Genomic DNA, 19,400 nt, shown 5'->3' on the forward strand with positions numbered 1-19,400 from the left:
ATCCATGAGCTCTCTCTCTCTCAAATTTTCATAGACTTTTAATAGAAGACATAGAGACACACAGACCACACACAACAAACAGACACACACACGTCAATCATGAGCTCTCTCACACACACACGAGTCATCGATGAGCTCTCTCTCTCTCTCACACACACACACACACACACACACGAGTTATCTATGTGTTATATATAAAAAAAACACACACACACACACACACACACACACACACACACACACACACACGAGTCATCCATGAGCTCTCTCTCACACACACACACACACACACACACACACACACACACACACGAGTCATCCATGAGCTCTCTCTCACACACACACACACACACACAGACATAGAGACACACAGACACAAACAAACAGACACACACACGTCAATCATGAGCTCTCTCACACACACACGAGTCATCCATGAGCTCTCTCTCTCTCTCACACACACACACACACAGACTCTCCTTCACTCTTCACCTGTAAGCAGCAGATGAGCAGCGGCATGTGAGCGATGATCACTTTACTGGACGTCTTGGACTGAAGTTTCTCTGACAGTTTAGTGCACAGATTCTCAGCTCCTGGAAGAACAACAGCATGAGAAATAAAAGTGTAAGAAAATATCGCTACATGTGAGTATCGCAATATTTTGTTGGGCGATACTGTATCGATTCTCAAAAACGGAATATCGAGTTTATATCCCAACCACTACATGGCAGTCTTCATCTCTAAACTTAAACTCAGATCAAAATGTTATGACATTGTATGTTACAACTGTAAACTTAAACTGTGAACCTTTAAAGCAGGGTCTAAAATACATATGATCTTTTTTTATAAAATAATTTTTTTACATATTATACATTTAACGAAAGAATCCTGCAAGCACTTTAACCCCCCCCCCCCTTCACATACTGCACTATAAGTGCTTCAATAACAGTGAATGTTACAGGGACTGATTATTGCAAAAGCAGATCCCACTGTGTTCCCCTTAAATCATTTTTATTTATTTAGGCCAATTGATTTTTTGCTAAGGGTTGCATTTGGTGGCGTGTTCTTAATGACAGCTTTCCTAAAAATATATGCTTATAATATCACATATATGGTCAGTGACATTTTAATATCATTTATATACTGTTATAGTATTTAATAATATTTTGGAATAACTGAAAAATAAAAATAAAGGATTTTAATTTTTGTTTAAGTTTTAGTAATGTTTTTGTTATGCGATTTTAACGTTTTATTTGTTTTTTAAATATATTTTAATTTCTGTTTAGACTAAATGTATTTTTTTATTTAATATTTTAGTAGTTTTAATATTTCAGTATTTTATTTAGTTAAATAGGCAAAATTTCAGATTTTAATTTTCAAATTCAGATATTATTTCAGCTTTATTTGAATTAATAAATATTATATATATAAAATATTATATATATATATATATATATATATATATATATATATATATATATATATATATATATATATACAATTTTAACTTATGATTACAACTGCTATTGGTTAGCATTAACCACATCACAAAAAAAAAAGAAAAATTCTGGTAAATTTTTTTGCACTCCACTAATCAGTTTCATTCACAAAAAAATGTAAAAAAAAAAATATATACGCTGTGTGTGTGTTTGTGCAGTAAAAGCAGTGATTGTCAGTGACTGACAGGAAGCTATAGACCTTGCTCATCTTTGACGGCCCACACCATGAGGTCCACACAGGCTGCGTTGGCATGACAACGGAGCTTGAGAGGACTGGGTTCCCCTGGCAACCGTTCCTCGCGGAGAACCTTCTGGATCTCTGATTGGCTGCTGCTAAACTGCTCCAGAACGAAGTCGTGCACCTCTTTAACGAAGCTCGTCTGCACATCTGACCAGAGATCCACACGAAACATTCACATACTGTACGGCAAAGCTCAAAGATTAATAAAGCATTCGAGCTAAATAACGGCTAGATTTCAGCAACCTTTTATGTAATAGAGCGTGTCTCGCAGCATCTTGAACATGTTGACGTACAGCGGGTCGCTGAAGGTTTTGTAGAAGAGATCGATGCCTGGATTTGCCCATTAACAGAGAAAAGGAGACAGGCTTAAGCATCTGATCTGTGACAATTTAATATTAATGCGGATATAAATCCCAGGAACTGAAACGTGCGGCTTCACCTCTGTGACCTCCGACACGACGGCATCCAGAGTCTTGAGGAATGAATCCGAGACCAAATGCTTCACCTGCAGAAAAAACAGTGAGATATTAACAGGGTGATGAATCAATATTTGGAGATTTTAGCAATCATAATCAGCCAGTTAATTATCAGATAAACAGAAGTGTCAGTTCTCTACTGACATGACATTTCAATGAATCACGCAGCCCTGCATCTTAAAAAAAAAAAAAAAAAAAAAAAAAATTAATTTGCTTATTTACCAAAATAAAAAAAAACTACTTAATATTATGTAATTTTACACACAAAAAAATTTAAGATTATTTTTTATTTACTTAAAAGAAGTAAAAAATTTTTTTGCATGTTTTCAATAATTCTATTTATGATTAATAATTGTTTTATTATTTTTTTGCATATTTTTTGTATGTTTTTTTTTTAATTCTAAGTATTTTTCCAATAACTTATTTTTATACAAAATAACAAAAGCAGTCAAACATCAAAAGTTTCATGATGAAAAGTAGTACTTAAAATCCATCTTAACTCATAATTAAGTGAAAATAATGGAAATTAATCAAAACAACTTGTGAAATGTGCTGAGGATTGAACAAATAGTTGTAAGCTGGCTCAGAGCAAGACAGAAATCATGTCTTTGAGGTGTTTTTCTGCTGATTATGGGAAAATATAAGACTTTCTCATCTTACAAATGTTATCAAAAGCAAAAATGCCTCAAAATAAATCATATTTTGTAAAAACATGACGTGACAAACAGGCACTATTTTTGGAATCAGCACCTCAAAATGTGTAAGAAACAAGTGTTGGATTTCATTTAGCAAAATATGATGCAGTGCATTTGACTAAATATTGACTTAAATAAGCATTAATTTTACTAGCAATTTCTGAGAGGAAAAAAAAAAATAGGACAAATTTTTTTTTTTTTGTTAAAGCTAAAATAAAATCTAAATTTTAGATGAAAAATTAAAACCTAAACTTGAATGAAAATTAGAAATATCACCTTGTCTGAAACGGAAATAAAAATTGATGTACTAAAACTAAAATAAAAATAAATTTAGGTTAAATAGAAATATAGAAGTAATAATATTAAAAACAAATGACAGAACTGCTTCAAGTACATATGGGTATTAAATTAGCCGTCAGCTGTTCTACTCTATAAATATCAGTGCAGACATTATTTTAATAAAAGACCAATACTGAGATGCACGCTTCTGTATTTTCTGCCAAACGCAGCGAGGAGCTCAGTAAGCGTGTACCATCTGTAAGAGGCGTCTCAGCAGCTCTGAAGGGACGTTTATTTCTTGTCCGCTGGCTCCGGTGAAGAGAGGAGAGATGGAGAAACTGGAGCTGACCGTGGTGAAGTAATAATCTGGATTCACCACACTGCCATCCGCCAGATACGAACCTGACAAAACACCATCAAACCATCAGATCAGATCTACAAACACCCGCCGCTCTAATGCTGCAGTAACACAAACACTAGTACAAAAACTAATAAGCGTAATTCAGCAGTGACTCATGAAATCTTAAGCGTAAACAGAATTAAAAGGGGCTTACTGAGAAAGGAGTGCATGAACCCTGAGCTCTGAATCTGCTGAAGAATGTTCAGATGCTAAAAGCGCTTGTTCAGAGATTAGAGTCATGACACAGCGATTACCTTCAAAATACTGCGGTCCTGGAGCTGTGGGAGAGCAGGGCGACGGTCCTCCTCTGTCTGGACTCACCTGTGAACACAACACAGGTCCACTCTATCAGTACACACTCCATCCCACACTACTCATGCTGTTTCTGCAGTACAGACCGTATCCTCTTCACACAAATACAAACAATACCAGGATGACCCACTACTTTACTTGCCAAAATGTGCAGTATTCATTCAATACTATATCCCATCATGCAATGTGCCAAACTTGACATATTCCAATATGATAAATGAAGTGTTTTTAACAATTTTTTTTTTTAATATTTCAGACCAATAATTAAATAAGATCAGACCAAAATGGGGATAAGACATTAAGATTTTTTTTTTTTGCATATTCTTTTCTAAATAATTGATTTTTTTATTATTATTATTATTTATATTATTATTTCATACTAATTTATTTTATGTACTTTTTAAAACATTTAATAATTATTTTTGCATATATTTGTTCAATAATTTATTTGCATTCACTTTTATTCTAAAACTACTTTTGCATATTTTCTAAAAAAAAAAAATTATTTAAATTATTTTTGTATATTTTCAATAATAATTTTATTTAGTTATAAATAGTTTTATAATAGTTTTTATTTATATATTTAATTTCCTTAAAATATTTTGCATTTGTCATTGATAATCTTTGTATTTACAAAAATATTTTTGAATATTTTTTCAATAATTTACTTCATTTATTTTGCAAATTTTTACTTCATTTATTTTGCACATTTTGTTTGATAATTAATTTTTATTTACTTAAAAACATCAAACGTTATTTTTGCACATTTTCAATCATTTTTTTCTTAATTATTTTTTGCATTTTTTCCCCAATAGTAATTTTTTTTTTTTTGCATATGTATTTCAATAAATTACATTTTTTGCTGAGATAATACCCAGATGCTACTCGCAGAACTAAAAAATGCAAAGTGTCATGTGACAGTGTGTTACATACATGTTGTTTGAAACCTTCATCATTGCATCATTCTATCTTTTACACTTACAGTACGTTTTATGCGTTATGCACTAAACAGTATACAAGTGTTCTGCACACATCCTGAGACAGACAGATAGTGCTGACCTGTGCGTCAGGGTTAGCGATGCCACTCTTGCGTCTCAGTGTGTCTCCCTGACAGGCCGTGAGCAGTGAACTGGGTAAAATAGAGCGGAAGTCATTGAAGGATCTCCTCCGAACGCCCTCGGTCTCCACAGACACTCGCTGAGCCAGCGGCGGCGCTCCTCGCGGAAACAGCTGAGAGAGGAGGGGCTCGCCGCCGTTACCATAGCGACCGAACGCTCGGGTCACGCCCAGAAGACACGGAACAGCATACCTGCACAGGTAGACTGACGAGACAGGAAGTGAGTCAGGAGAGAGAGAGCGAATCCAAATGTGTGTCTGAGACGTGCAGCAGAGCTCAGATCACCTTTATCATGGTTCTCGGGCGTCTGGCAGATCTCCAGCAGAGACTGCATCATTTCCATCACAGCATCCAGAATCTGGACAGAAAGATGGTAAATGAGTGCGGAGGTAAGGTAAGACGGAGACGTAAAGATGAGCTGAAGATCAGACCTGTGAGCGAGACTCCGGGTCTCTCTGAGCGACGTCAGACAGGAGCGTCACCAAACAGAAGCTGAAGTTTTCCGCCATCGGGAGAGTCTCTGTGAGCATAACACACACAATCTTCATGTTTAAGCGTCTATGCAAAGTCAAAAAAAAAAAAAAAAAAAAAAAATCAATAGTTTTTTTTTGTATTTAATGTTATTTCTGCATTTTTAATAATCAGTTACTTTATTTAGTTATTTTATTAAAAAAAAATCAACAACATACTTTATATATATATATATATCATATATATATATATATATATATATATATATATATAATATATATATATATATATATAGTTATTTTATATATATATATATATATATATATATATAATTATTTTATTAAAATTCATAAGTTTAATTATATTTGATTTATTTTCAATAGTGTTTACATTTATTTTAAAAATGTATTTACTTTCACTTTGAATTTACTTCTTTTTTTTTTGCATATTTATTTCATAACCGGATGCCACTCGTTAAATTAAACACATTGTAATGAGGTCATGTGACAGTATGTAGCATTTTGTTTGAAACGTTCAGCATTGCATAACAAATAATTATGTTTTTCAAAGTAATAATCAATATACTGTGCATTATATTTAGTAAATGTATTAATACTTTCAAACTTTTAAACAGTAATGCACATGCTTGCATACATACTAATGTTCTTGATGAAGTAAGATGAATTAATGATTACCTTTACACTTCCTCCAAGCATTCTCCTCCACCCACTGCACTCTGGGTAATCCCTTGAGCAGACTCAACAGGTAACTCACCACAGTGTCTTTGTGCTGAGAAAGACAAATATCATACATGAACAATGTGTTACAAAAGTGAAGACTTTATAAATGACAGACTTGATCAGAATATACTTGCAAATCAAATCCAAATTCTATTTATATAAAAGTCTGATGCTTCAAAAAAGAAAAGCAAAATCACACTGCATACATTGTTTGTGCAGAGAAATAATGCAGCCTACACGAAACAAAACCACCTTTGACAAGTGAGAAAAACAAAGAGTACAAGCTAAACTCTGTGTGAGTGTGTGTGTGTGTGTGTGTGTGTGTGTGTGTGTGTGTGTGTGTGTGTTTAAAGAGGCTTAAAGGAATAGTTAATTGTTAAATAATATTTTTTTTTTTTTTTTTAAACTATGTTTTTTGTTTATTAGAGATTGTTTGTTTCTTCATCAGATTTGTAGAAATGTAGCATTGCATCAGTGTCTTAGCAGTGGATGCTCTGCAGTGAATGGGTGCCGTCAGAATGAGAGTCCAAACAGCTGATAAAAACATCACAATGATCCACAAGTAATCCACAGCACTCCAGTCCATCAGTTAACATCTGGAGAAGACAAAAGCTGCGTGTTTGTAAGAAACAAATCCGTCCTTAAAATGCTTTTAACTTCAAACTGTTGCTTCTGACTAAAATATGAGTCTATATTCCATAATAACGCTTCCTTCAGTGAAAAAGTCCATCTCCTGTTGTCTCTCACATCAAAATACACACACATATTTGTTTAGAGCTGTTTAAACCCTGCTTGATCTGTGCAGATTTCTCTCCGCATTCAGACAAGATGTTCACTGGACGAAGCGTTATTATGGATTACGGACTAGAAGCCACAGTTTGAAGTTAAAAGCATTTTAAGGATGGATTTGTTTCTTACAAACACGCAGATATTGTCTTCTCCAAATGTTAACTGATGGACTGGAGTGCTGTGGAGTTTTTATCAGCTGTTTGGACTCTCATTCTGACGGCACCCATTCACATCCATTGCTGAGACACTGACGCAAACCTGATGAAGAAACAAACTCATCCTAATCTTGGATGGCCTGAGGGTGAGGAGATTTTCAGCAAATATTCAGTTTTGGCAGAACTATTCCTTTACTGAGCCACAGCTCTAATCCAGCTGTGATCACATTATCTGCTTTAGCAGCGATTTTCTCTCATAAAGCAGCTCAGCAGCTGGAAAGCTTCAACACTTAGCCATTCGAGGATATTCCCAAAGGGAGGTTTTGTCATATTTAGTTAACATCCGGGGACAATTTTGTCCCCAAAATAGCACACACAAAAACACAACTGCACTCATGCTAATAATCAGCTTCAGTCACCTGTAAATCAGACTCGACCAGGAACACGGCCAGTGCGATGACAGCATCCCTGCGCCGGACATCCAGCGTGAAGACGCCGCGGCTGTCGCATGGACACATGCATAATAACTTCTGCACCTGATGAAAGAGACACGCTCTGAATCTGCTTTTCTATTCCTATCAGCTGACACGAGCAGTGACAATACTGCTGATAAGAAGCTCAAGTTAAACAACTTCTCTCTCAGAGGATTTAATCAAACCAATCTATCTGGCATCTGCAGAACTAGAACAACCTGTTCAGAGATCCACGCATGCTTTGAGAGTATAGATGTGTGAGGAAATCAGCTGCTCATAAAACAACAACAACATGATGAAGATTTCTGCTGCAGTGTTTAACAGTCGTAGATGTTTGCCTGCAGTGCGCAAATGCATGAGAATCGTTCATGTGGCAATGCATTTCACAAGAGGAAGTCTACACCTGCTGCTGTTGCATTAATACTATAACAGAGCCAGAGCAAATGTGTAGAAGAGAAAGGAAAGCTTTCATCGGCGCTGCGGGCTCAAGCTGGCACCACTAGCGCCTGTGAAAGCCTCTGGACATGTGACCGCTCTGAACGGCTGCATCTGTTTTTCCAACAAAAGGTAAACAAATATCCAAAATTGTGGTAGTTTCAGAACAGGTGTAATGCATTTATTCAGTTCAAACAATAAAAGTACTGTGATAATGTTTTTTTTATTCTCGTTTTTCATGTTTTCAGATCATTCAAAAATATATGGCCTTTAAATACTGGAAAAAAAAAAGATTTGTTTTACTTAGTGTTTCTGTTTCTAAATATTGTCGAATCAAGAGACATTTACTTGAGAAGCAAAATTACTTTAGATATGAAGTCTTGTTTTATTAAAATGAAGTGAGTTCATCCTTAAAACCAGGGTTATTATAGTTAACAAAAAAAAATCGTTATTTGAACTAAAATAATATAAAAAAAAAGTTTTTATTTTATTTTATTTATTTTTTTGCAATTTTAAATTTCAATTTTAATTGTAAAATTGAAATGTAAAATTGCAAAAAAAAATTATAAAAATTCAAAATATTAAACAAAACTATAATAGTATCTCAAGTATACTAAAATAACGCTGCATAAAAAAAAATCTTCCAGTGGGGTCAGAAAAATGAACTTCATTCAAAGGGAAAACAAGACAACTGGCAAATTTTTTAAATCAAAAACTCACTTAATTTTTATGCATTTGATGCAATATTTTAATCCAATTTGTTTCTCAAGTAAATGCATCTTGATTTAACAATATTTACATGCAATACTCAATGTTGTATTCAATGCAATACTCAATATTAAGTATTGCATGTAAATATCATAGTAAATGAATATGCCAATCATGCAGATTATATCAGATTACCAAAATATGACTGCAAAAATAAAAAAAAACTGAATTTGATGCAAACACTGTTCGAGCTGCAGCTGTTGCATTGCTGCGCAACAAACTTGCAGCCCGTGACACCTGTCGCGCATCACAGTAAACGCGGCGCGACACGCAGCGCAGTGTGTGTGTGTTGTGTTGTTGTTGTTGTTGTTGTGTGTTGTGTTGTACCTTCTCGACGGGCGCTGGTCGGTGCGCTGCCAGTGAACGCGCGAGCGACAGAACCGTGTTGAAATAGAACTCGCGCGTCCCGCCGCGCGTCACCATGATTCACGAGAAGAGCTGAAACACACAAGCGACGAAGATTCCTGCAGCAGCTCGTGAACAAGAAAAACCACCGCAATACGGAAAGTGTGAAGGCACAAATAACAGCCGATGAAGAGAGAGGCGTGTCTCCATTAAAGCATCATCACTGTATGGTTCATCTTATTGGCTCTCGCAGCTGATAAATATTTACACTCCACTAATGCAGAGTTTTTTGTTTTTAAACGTGTTGTGTAATTCATTACAAAGAAAACGCAATGAAGATCTAGTATATATATCTAGTATATACTAGATCTAGATCTAGTATATATATATATATATATACTATATACTATATATATATATACACACACACACACACACACACACACACACACACACACACACACACACACACACGTATAATGTTAATTAATGAAAGAATGGTTAATAACAATAACAGCATAATAATAATAATGATAATAAAAACGATATTAAAAATGAATAATATTTACTAGCAGTCATATATTATGTATATCAATAATTACTGAGTACTGACACATATATATAATATATATATATATATATATATATATATATATATATTATATACACACACACACACACACACACACACAGACATATAATGTTAATTAATGAAAGAATGGTTAATAACAATAACAGCATAATAATAATAATGATACAATATTAATATTAAAAACAATATTAAAAATTAATAATATTTACTAGCAGTCATATATTATGTATATCAATAATTATTTATAAAATTAAATGTATAATTGTTGTTGTTATTATAAATTAACAATATTAATAATTAATAATTATTAATATTATTATTAACAGAAGTAATATATTATTATGTGTTATATATTAATAATTATTATTCATAATTTTTGTTGTAGTATTTCTGTAATATTAATGTTTATAAATAAATATGTATAATGTTAATTACTGAAAGAATGGTTAATAACAATAACAGCATAAAATAATAATAATAATGATAATAAAACAATAATAATAATTAATAATATTTAATATTAATAATTATTTATAAAATTAAATGTATAATTGTTGTTATTATTAATTAACAATATTAATAATTAATAATAATAATTATTATTCTTATTATTAGCAGAGGTAATATGTATTTCTATAATATTCCTGTATTATATATATATATATATATAAATATGTATAATGTTAATTAATGAAAGAATGGTTAATAACAATAACGGCATAAAATAATAATAATAATGATAATAAAAACAATATTAATAATATTTACTAGTAGTCATGTATTATGTATATCAATAATTATTTATAAAATTAAATGTATAACTGTTGTTATTATTAATTAACAATATTAATAATTATTATTATTAGCAGAAGTAATATATTATTGTGTGTTATATATTAATAATTATTATTTATAATTTTTGTAGTAGTATTTCTGTAATATTAATATTTATAAATAAATATGTATAATGTTAATTAATGAAAGGATGGTTAATAACAATAACAGCATAAAAATAATAATAATAATGATAATAAAAACAATATTAATAATTAATAATATTTACTAGCAGTCATATATTATGTATATCAATAATTATTTATAAAATTAAATGTATAATTGTTGTTATTATTAATTAATAATAATTATTATTATTAGCAGAATATATTATTATGTATTATATATTAATAATTATTATTGATAATTTTTGTGTTTGTATAATTTTGTATTGTATAATTTTTGTATTTCTGTAATATTAATATTTATATATAAATATATATAATGTTAAATAATGAAAGAATGGTTAATAACAGCATAATAATTATATTAATACTAAATGTTATTTTAAATGTTACTTTTTATTATTATGTAACAATATTATCAATTAATAATAATAATTAGTAGTAGTAGCAGAAGTAATATATTATGTACATTAATAATAATAATAACAAAAACAATAATAACAATATTAATACATTATAATAACAATAATAGTAATAGTAACAAATGTATTATTATTATTATGTAACAATATTAACAATTCATAATAATTATTAGTAGTTCAGTAGTAGCAGTAGAAGTAATATATTATGTACTTTAATAATAATAACAATAGTAATTATTATTTGTAATAATAATAAAAATATTAATGCATAATAATAATTTGTAGTAATAGTAGTAGAAGTTATATATAATAATAATGATAATAATAATAAATGTATTATATTTATAATATATAATATTTACAATATTAACAATTAATAATAATAATAAGTAGTAGTATATTAATATATGTGCCATGTATATGTACATTAATAATAAGAATAATAAGAATATTAGTAATTAATAATAATAATAAAAATACATAATTATATTTAGTAGTAGTAATGGTATTAGAAGTTATATAATAATAATAATAATAATAATAATAATAATAATAATAATAATAATAATAATAGGCTAATAAATAAGTTTGGAATTGGAATAACTTACAAACAGTTTATGAAGTGTATATTGTAGCTCTAGCAATCTTTATTTTCGAATCCTAAACGTCTTGATAATGCTTTGCAGTTAATGGGTGCAGTAAGAATGAGGTGACCGTGTGGAGGAAAAGGGTGAGTAAGAGGTGGAGCCTCTCTGACGTCACCACCGGAAGTAGAAGCGTCAGCTGACAGCAGGAGAAGCGCACCAGCCTCCAGCTATCAAAGGTACGCGTTTATCGATCAAAGGTTCAATGTATCGTATTTTTAATCAAACAGATGATGTAGGCTTTATTTAAAGGCTGTTTTTAGGCAGCACACAGCTCCGGAGACAGATAACAAACAGTTTCTAGCGTATTGTAGTTCAGTAATAAAGAGAATTATGAAATGTTTGCACATTTCAACACGTTTAGTCTATATCTATATATGTTTGCTGATGATTATCTGTCAATCATAGTAGTCTGTTGACAAACTTTATGCATGTATTCAGATAAAGCACCATATTTATTAGACTTTTATCACGGTATAGCATTTTTTCATGATTTCTGAAGATCACGTGACACTGAAGACTGCAGTAATGATGCTGATAAAAATACAGCTTTGATCACAGAAATAAATTATATTTTAACAGATATTAAAATAGAAAGCACTTATTTTAAATGGTAAAAATATTTCACAATATTGCTGATTTTTCTGTATTTCTGATCAAATAAATGCAGCCTTGATGAGCAGAAGAAACTTTAATGAGTGTTAAAAAACATAAAAATCTTACTAATCCCAAACTTTTAATTGGCAGTGTGTATGTATATATATATATATATATAATAATGAATTGTAAATGTTCATCAGCTCACTTATCTCTGTTTGTCATCTCACTCAAGCAAAGATGTCTATCTACCCCAAATCTCACAATCCTTTCGCCGATGATGATGATGAAGAGGAATCAAAGCCTCGGAGGGGCTTTAACTTTGACGACGATCCGGAGGAGAGTTCTCTGAGTCCGGCGGAGAGGCGGCAGAGACAGCTGCAGCAGGAAGTGATGCGTACAGCGCAGTCGGCCGTGGACAGCAGCCACCGCTCGCTCGGCCTCGTCTACGAATCAGAGAGAGTCGGAGCCGAGACGGCGGAGGTGAGCGGACGCTTCAGACGATTCTGTCTCTCTCGGCTGTTTGGTTGAAATGGCCGTGTTGTCCTCCACAGGAACTGATTCGTCAAGGTGAGGCTTTGAAGAGGACCGAGAAGATGATTGACAACATGGAGCAGGACATGAGGACGAGCCAGAGGCACATAAACACCATTAAGAGTGTGTGGGGGGGCGTGGTCAACTATTTCAAAGGCAAACCTGAACCTCCCAGAGCTGCTCAGAAGGAGCCGCCCGTGTCCTACGAGGCCAACAGCAGGTCAGATCAATACTCACTCGATGTCCGGCGCTTCTAGACGCTCACATGCACTCAAACATGGTATTATAACACGTTCTTCCTGTAGATTAACACGGTTTTTGCTTAAAAAAAGTAGAAATACACTACCAGTTAAAAGCTATTGAACAGTAAGATTTTATGTTTTTTAAAGATAACTCTTTTGCTCACTGAGCCTGCATTTATTTGATCAGAAATACAGCAAAAGCAGTAATAATGTGAAATATTTTAACTATTTAAAATTTATGTTTTCTATGTGAATATGTGTTGAACTGTAATTTATTCCTATGATGTGCAGCTGTATTTTCAGCATCATTACTCCAGTCTTCAGTGTCACATGATCTTCAGAAATCATGAAAATATGATGATTTGCTGCTCAAGAAACATTTCTGACTATTATCAGTGTTGAAAACAGATGAGTGGAATTATTTTCAGGTTTCTTTGATGAACTGAAAGTGCAGAAGAACAGCATTTATCTGAAACAGAAATCTTTCGTAACAGTATAAATGTCATCACTTTTGATCAATTTAAAGCATCCTTGCTAAATTAAAGTATTCATTTCTATAACCCCCCCCCCCCCCCCCCCCCCAAAAAAAAATACATTTATTAAAAAATGTTTCTTGAGCAGCAGATCATCATATTAGAATGATTTCTGAAGATCATGTGACACTGAAGACTGGAGTAATGATGCTGAAAATACAGCTGCACATCACAGAAATAAATTACACTTTAACACATATTCAAATAGAAAGCAGTTATTTTAAATAGTAAAAATATTTCACAATATTACTGCTTTTGCTGTATTTCTGGTCAAATAAATGCAGGCTCGGTGAGCAGAAGAGACTTCTTTAAAAAACATTAAAAATATTATTGTTCAAAAACTTTTGACTAGTAATGTAAGTTTTCATGTTTACCACTTTAATTTTTCCGTCAGTGTCTTTAACAACGTATGCATATTTTATAAAGAGGGTTTCAGCAGGTTTTATGAAGGTAAATTTATGACTTTCCAAGTAAAAAAAAAAATTAAGGAATGAATTGAAGAGAACTAAATGGAATCTCTAAATGTAAATGCCTACATAATAAATTGTATTTGCAGCACTTAAATGTTTAAAAATTCCAGTCGATCTCCATTACTTCTTAATTAAAATTAATTTTAATAATAAAAAATAAAAAACTCATGGCTTGAAAAGCTTTGCTCTTAACCTCTAGAACATGAAAATGTTGTTTTCCAGTGCAAACGTCTAAAGATTCTCAAATCAAGATGCATTTACTTGGGAAACAAAGTTATTTAATATATGAAGTCTGTGAAACTGATAAAAATGAAGTGAGAAAATGATTAAAACAAGAACAAATATCTGCCAGTAGGTCAGAAAAATCAACTTAATTCAAAGGGAAAACAAGTTTTCATTCCCCACAGATATTTGCTCTTGTTTTAACCTCACTTCATTTTGTTCAGTTTTTCAGAAAACAAGACTTCATATTCTTTATTTTGCATCTTCAAAATCTCAGTTTATCTCCATTTAAGCACGTTTAGATATTTGTACTGTAAAACAAGACAAAAACACTGAGGAAGAACATCATTTTTTGCAGTGCGTGTCACATTTATGTGCATGACTTTATGAATTCTTTCAGTTCTGATTTAAGGCCATCATTTGAGGAACTGCGAATCGAGACTTTTAAGACCCGGAAACTCCTGATAAAAAAAAAAAAGTACTAAACTCAAGCATTTCAAGCAAAAGCCTTCAGATTCAATGTGATATGAAAACAAGGCTGTGATGATTCCTTCAGCTGACAAAACACTGAATATATTCCCCAAAAATTAATATGAAAACAACTTTTGAATCATTGTAAAAAATTAGGTCTTAGTCTGGGACGATGCCATATCTGGAAATACAACATTTCTGATTATTACTGAACAACAAAGCTAATTTTGTGAATGTCTGGTGATGTAAGGTTACAGAACGCACTTACGGAGAGCAAACAGCAGGAAGACAAATATCAAGCCAGCCATCCCAGTCTCAGGAAACTGGACACATCTGGTAAACACAGACGCTTTTACCCACGATCCTTTGAGAGCCGGTATTAGTTACGGGAGAAACAAAGCTTTTCAAAACTTTGAATCAATTGAATCAGTTTGCAAAACGATTCACTGTTTTGAAGCGCTGGAAACGCCACACTCTGCTCAAAACGGTGCACGCAACAAAAACCTGCATAAAAACTACTTTTACAAAGCAACTGCAAATGTTTCGTTGAAAGTCGAATCTATTAAATACAAAATAATCAAATACTATTAAATATGAAGTGTGTGTATAAGGTTATTCTCGCTGTCCATGCCACTAGGCAACATTTTGTAATGGATGTTTTTTTAAAAAGTTTTACCAGGAATAATGTTAATTTTTTTTAATCAAAAACAAAATGAAAAATCTTGTATAATGATGTGAGTTGGTTAACTGTATGTTAACGTTATTTCTTTTCAAACACATTGATCTTGCCATGAAAACAGTCATAGATACTGGTATGACAATAAATGCACTTTGAATCACTTGTTCGAAACAAATGATTCACAAAGGTTTTGAAGCTTTACAAAGTATTACCAGAGAAGAACGTGCTCGGTGTTAGCTTATGATTCACTGATGATTCACTGATAATTCGATATTAAATCACTGATGAATCACTGAATGATTCACTGAATGATTCGCTGATGATTCACTGATGAATCACTGAATGATTCGCTGATGATTCACTTGATGATTCACTGATGATTCAGTGAATGATTCACTGAATGATTCGCTGATGATTCACTGAATGGTTCACTGATGATTCACTGATAATTCGATAATGATTCACTGATGAATCACTGAATGATTCGCTGATGATTCACTTGATGATTCACTGATGATTCAGTGAATGATTCACTGAATGATTCGCTGATGATTCACTGAATGGTTCACTGATGATTCACTGATAATTCGATAATGATTCACTGATGAATCACTGAATGATTCGCTGATGATTCACTGAATGATTCGCTGATGATTCACTGAATGATTCGCTGATGATTCACTGATGAATCACTGAATGGTTCACTGATGATTCGCTGATATTTATTTGATTGATTATTTGATTTTTTTAATCACATGATGGTGGTAAAAGTGGTGAATAATCTGATAAATGATTCAAAAAAACACATTTTACAAACCAAATGCAGATGTTTTATTGAAAGTGCAATCTATTAAATGCAATTAACAAATCATCTGATACCATTCAACATGAACTGTCTGTATAATATGCGTCATTTTATTAATTTGTGGGTCTTTGTTTTGTTTGTTTTATGGTTAATCAGGCCAATAAGAGACTACTAAAAAATTATTTTTACTATACAGTTGTAACCCTGCAGCAAACCACTGAAATATTGAAACTTTTCAAGACTGGTTTACTGAAATCATGCCACTTTGGCAGTTTTGGTGAATCACTGGTTCGAATCAAATGATTCTCAAAGCTTGAAGTATTATCAGAATCACAGATGTTGGTTTGGACAGGATTCGGCGCGTCTGCTTCGCTGGATAACGAGCCGTCCGATCAGAACGGGTATCCCAGGAACAAACAGCTGCGGGCCGCCCATCATCAGCTGGACAGTAACCTCGGTGAGAAACACAGCTTTCTCTCGTACCCTGCTGGGGTCCCAGCGGGTCTGACCGTGTGTTTGTGTGCTGCAGATGAAATGTCTCTGGGTCTGGGTCGTCTGAAGAACCTGGGTCTGGGGCTGCAGGCCGAGATCGACGACCAGGACGCTTCTCTGGACGCTCTGCTCAATAAGGTCGACACGATGGACGGCAAGATCGCCTCCACCAACCGGCAGCTCAAAAACCTCAAATAGACTCCCAGAGTGATGTCATTTCCTGGAGGCGTGGCCGAGGTGATCCGAAACACCTGCTTAGAAACATTTCTGGTGTGTGTGTTATGCATTTGAGAAAAGATGAGGAGAAACACGAGCTAGTTTATTGAGACGTTCAGCACTCGTCATTTCAGTTCTGCCTTCATTTAATCTTCAGAAAGATATCGAGCTGCCTTAAACTTCACTGATTTCAGACTGATTCTCGTTGTGCTGTCATTGCATTTCACCACAGTCTATACACGAGGCACTACTGTGAATGCAACCCACGAAATATCCACTGACCTGAGGTCGAATCTGTGTTGTTTTCCTTTAGTTGTTTTCTTTTTCAGGGATATGTTAGGTTGGCTTTCTATGACATACCAGACTGAAAATCTGTTTGTTTCTGCATCATCTGTAAATCATTGTTCAAATGTTGTACTCCTATTTCTGTCTGCTGAATGTGACATATGTGAACGAAAATAAAATATGTTTTAATTTGATCGTTTTCATTGTGACAGTTTCACTTTAGTCAGGGTTTCTGCAGGTTTAAGATTTAAGAGTAATTGAAGAAATTTTAAGGAATAAATTAAAAGGAATACAGTACATCAATGCTCTCTAAATGTAAATGTTAGCAACTTTGTAAAGTTTGAGAATACAACTTCTAACTAGTTTTATTTTAGTATCATTGAGATACTATTATATTTTTGTTCATATTTTAAATTGGTTTTTATTTTAATTTTTTTATTTTAATTTATTTTTTTGGTAGTTTATTTTTTTTTTATTTTCTTTTTTTTTTATTTTTTTTTTTTTCCTTTTTATTTAGCCGAAATGAAGAAACTTTTTTTATTTAGTTTTAATTTTCCCAGAAAACAAGACTTAATGGCTTAATTTTGCATCTCAAGTAACTGTATCTTGATTTTAGGATGTTTAGATATATGTATTGGAAAACAAGACAAAATTACAGAGGAAGATATATATATATATATATATATATATATATATATATATATATATATATATATATATATATATATATATATATATATATATATATATATATTTTTTTTTTTTTTTTTTTTTTTTTTTTTTTTTTTTGCAGTGTGTGTAACATTTAATGCCATGACTTAAAACTTTCTCCTCTGATTTAGGACCTTTTCAAGCACTTCATTTTTTTTGGAAGGGCAAATTAAGGATTTTAAGACCCACAGAAACCCTGCTCGGTACATTCAAAATAATTAATAGAAAACTGAAGTACCATGTAGCATGTTTTGGCACATGCACCCTGTGATTCTTGAAATGCTATGTAAATATTATGGTACATGAATTGTAATACCATGGTGTATATATATATATATATTAAAGTACCATGTTATTGCTCTCTGTTACCATTAGTCCACCGCCATAGATGGTTTTGAAAGTTGTACTTGCAAGACCAGTCCACTAGATGGCGATAAATCACATCTTGTAACACGTTTTTTTAAATTATTATTATTACTGAGGCATAAGGTGCGTCCCAAATCGCGTACTTGTGCACAATTTTATGACGTTTTGTAGTATAAATAATGCTTCACACTGAAAATTCCTAAAAGAAAAAGTGCATTTTAAATACCCGGATGAAAAAAAACAAAGTGTGGAATGTTGCACTTTCTCACCAGAAGAAAAATGTAATCCCACAAATATCGAAAACATTTGGCAAACGTTCTCGAAAAACGTTTGGTGCACAGATGAAAGAGTTTCTGTAGAGTCGCGCACTTTCATTATCATTCTTTCGTCACACAGCCCGTCATTAACAGCTGGCGGGAGCAGCTGGTTCGCGCGGGAAACGGTCAGGTGGGCGGCTGTCTTCACTCAAGTGAGTTTGGCGTTTATTATGTAATCAGGACACTCGTTAAGTAGCAGCATTACTTGTAAACCGAGGTTTGGGGTTTGTGGGAAGAATGTTTTCAATCTGTTCCTGAAAGGAAAAACACAGGAGCGGGAAACAGCGGCGACGCCCAGTGTAAAATATTTCCAAATATATTAAACACTTAATATAAAAGTATTAAATATATTTCAGAATATTCCAAAAATTGCTAAATATCAAATATCGGTTTCATAATATATTTACATATTTTCATATATTTACCCATTTTTTTTTTTTTTATACACATAAATGTATATACAAATATTTTTAACAATATATAAATGAACATTTAAGGAATAAATGGAAATATACAATATGTTCTCTAAATCTAAATGTCTACAATGAGTTTTCTCGAAGCACAACTTAAAAAATATTTGAAAATACAACTGCCATTTATTTCAGTAACATTGAATATATCATTAAGATACTATTATAGTTTGGTAAC

At 32.5% G+C, this 19,400-nt stretch overlaps 2 protein-coding genes across 3 annotated transcripts in view; one reads left to right on the top strand and one right to left on the bottom strand.

Moving 5' to 3' along the window:
• LOC109056706 (phosphatidylinositol 4-kinase alpha-like) overlaps positions 1-9,399 on the bottom strand; it is a 51,463-nt gene extending 42,064 nt beyond the window's left edge. Inside the window, exons 1-12 of the mRNA XM_042761575.1 lie at positions 9,178-9,399; positions 7,594-7,710; positions 6,186-6,279; positions 5,451-5,539; positions 5,305-5,377; positions 4,962-5,224; positions 3,845-3,911; positions 3,444-3,592; positions 2,180-2,245; positions 1,984-2,080; positions 1,699-1,887; positions 493-593 (exon numbers count right to left, since the gene is read on the bottom strand). Of these exons, the coding sequence (XP_042617509.1) occupies positions 493-593; positions 1,699-1,887; positions 1,984-2,080; positions 2,180-2,245; positions 3,444-3,592; positions 3,845-3,911; positions 4,962-5,224; positions 5,305-5,377; positions 5,451-5,539; positions 6,186-6,279; positions 7,594-7,710; positions 9,178-9,273 (1,401 nt within the window). The 5' untranslated portion in view covers positions 9,274-9,399. The remainder of the gene's footprint in view (positions 1-492; positions 594-1,698; positions 1,888-1,983; positions 2,081-2,179; positions 2,246-3,443; positions 3,593-3,844; positions 3,912-4,961; positions 5,225-5,304; positions 5,378-5,450; positions 5,540-6,185; positions 6,280-7,593; positions 7,711-9,177) is intronic.
• A 2,497-nt stretch (positions 9,400-11,896) lies between these two features.
• Positions 11,897-17,552, top strand: LOC109046598 (synaptosomal-associated protein 29-like). 2 transcript variants are annotated; one of them, XM_019064353.2, is made up of 6 exons: positions 11,897-11,991; positions 12,645-12,892; positions 12,964-13,163; positions 15,132-15,217; positions 16,718-16,822; positions 16,895-17,552. In XM_019064353.2, the coding sequence occupies exons 2-6, from the start codon at positions 12,650-12,652 to the stop codon at positions 17,053-17,055; spliced, it is 795 nt and encodes a 264-aa protein (XP_018919898.1). In that variant the 5' UTR covers positions 11,897-11,991; positions 12,645-12,649; the 3' UTR covers positions 17,056-17,552. The 2 variants fall into 2 exon arrangements, with proteins under 2 accessions (XP_018919898.1, XP_018919899.1); XM_019064354.2 differs by having other exon boundaries at positions 11,959-11,991; positions 12,650-12,892.
• The last annotated feature ends 1,848 nt before the right edge of the window (positions 17,553-19,400 follow it).

This window comes from Cyprinus carpio, chromosome A8 (genome assembly GCF_018340385.1).
Source record: "Cyprinus carpio isolate SPL01 chromosome A8, ASM1834038v1, whole genome shotgun sequence".
Classification (NCBI taxonomy): domain Eukaryota; kingdom Metazoa; phylum Chordata; class Actinopteri; order Cypriniformes; family Cyprinidae; genus Cyprinus; species Cyprinus carpio.

Bases quoted from the DNA above. Each gene is read 5' to 3' on its own strand.
- LOC109046598 (XM_019064353.2), top strand. From the start codon at position 12,650: ATGTCTATCTACCCCAAATCTCACAATCCTTTCGCCGATGATGATGAT. The intron at 13,164-15,131 runs GTCAGATCAATA...TGGTGATGTAAG, and splicing joins TCCTACGAGGCCAACAGCAG to GTTACAGAACGCACTTACGG. The intron at 16,823-16,894 runs GTGAGAAACACA...TGTGTGCTGCAG, and splicing joins TCAGCTGGACAGTAACCTCG to ATGAAATGTCTCTGGGTCTG.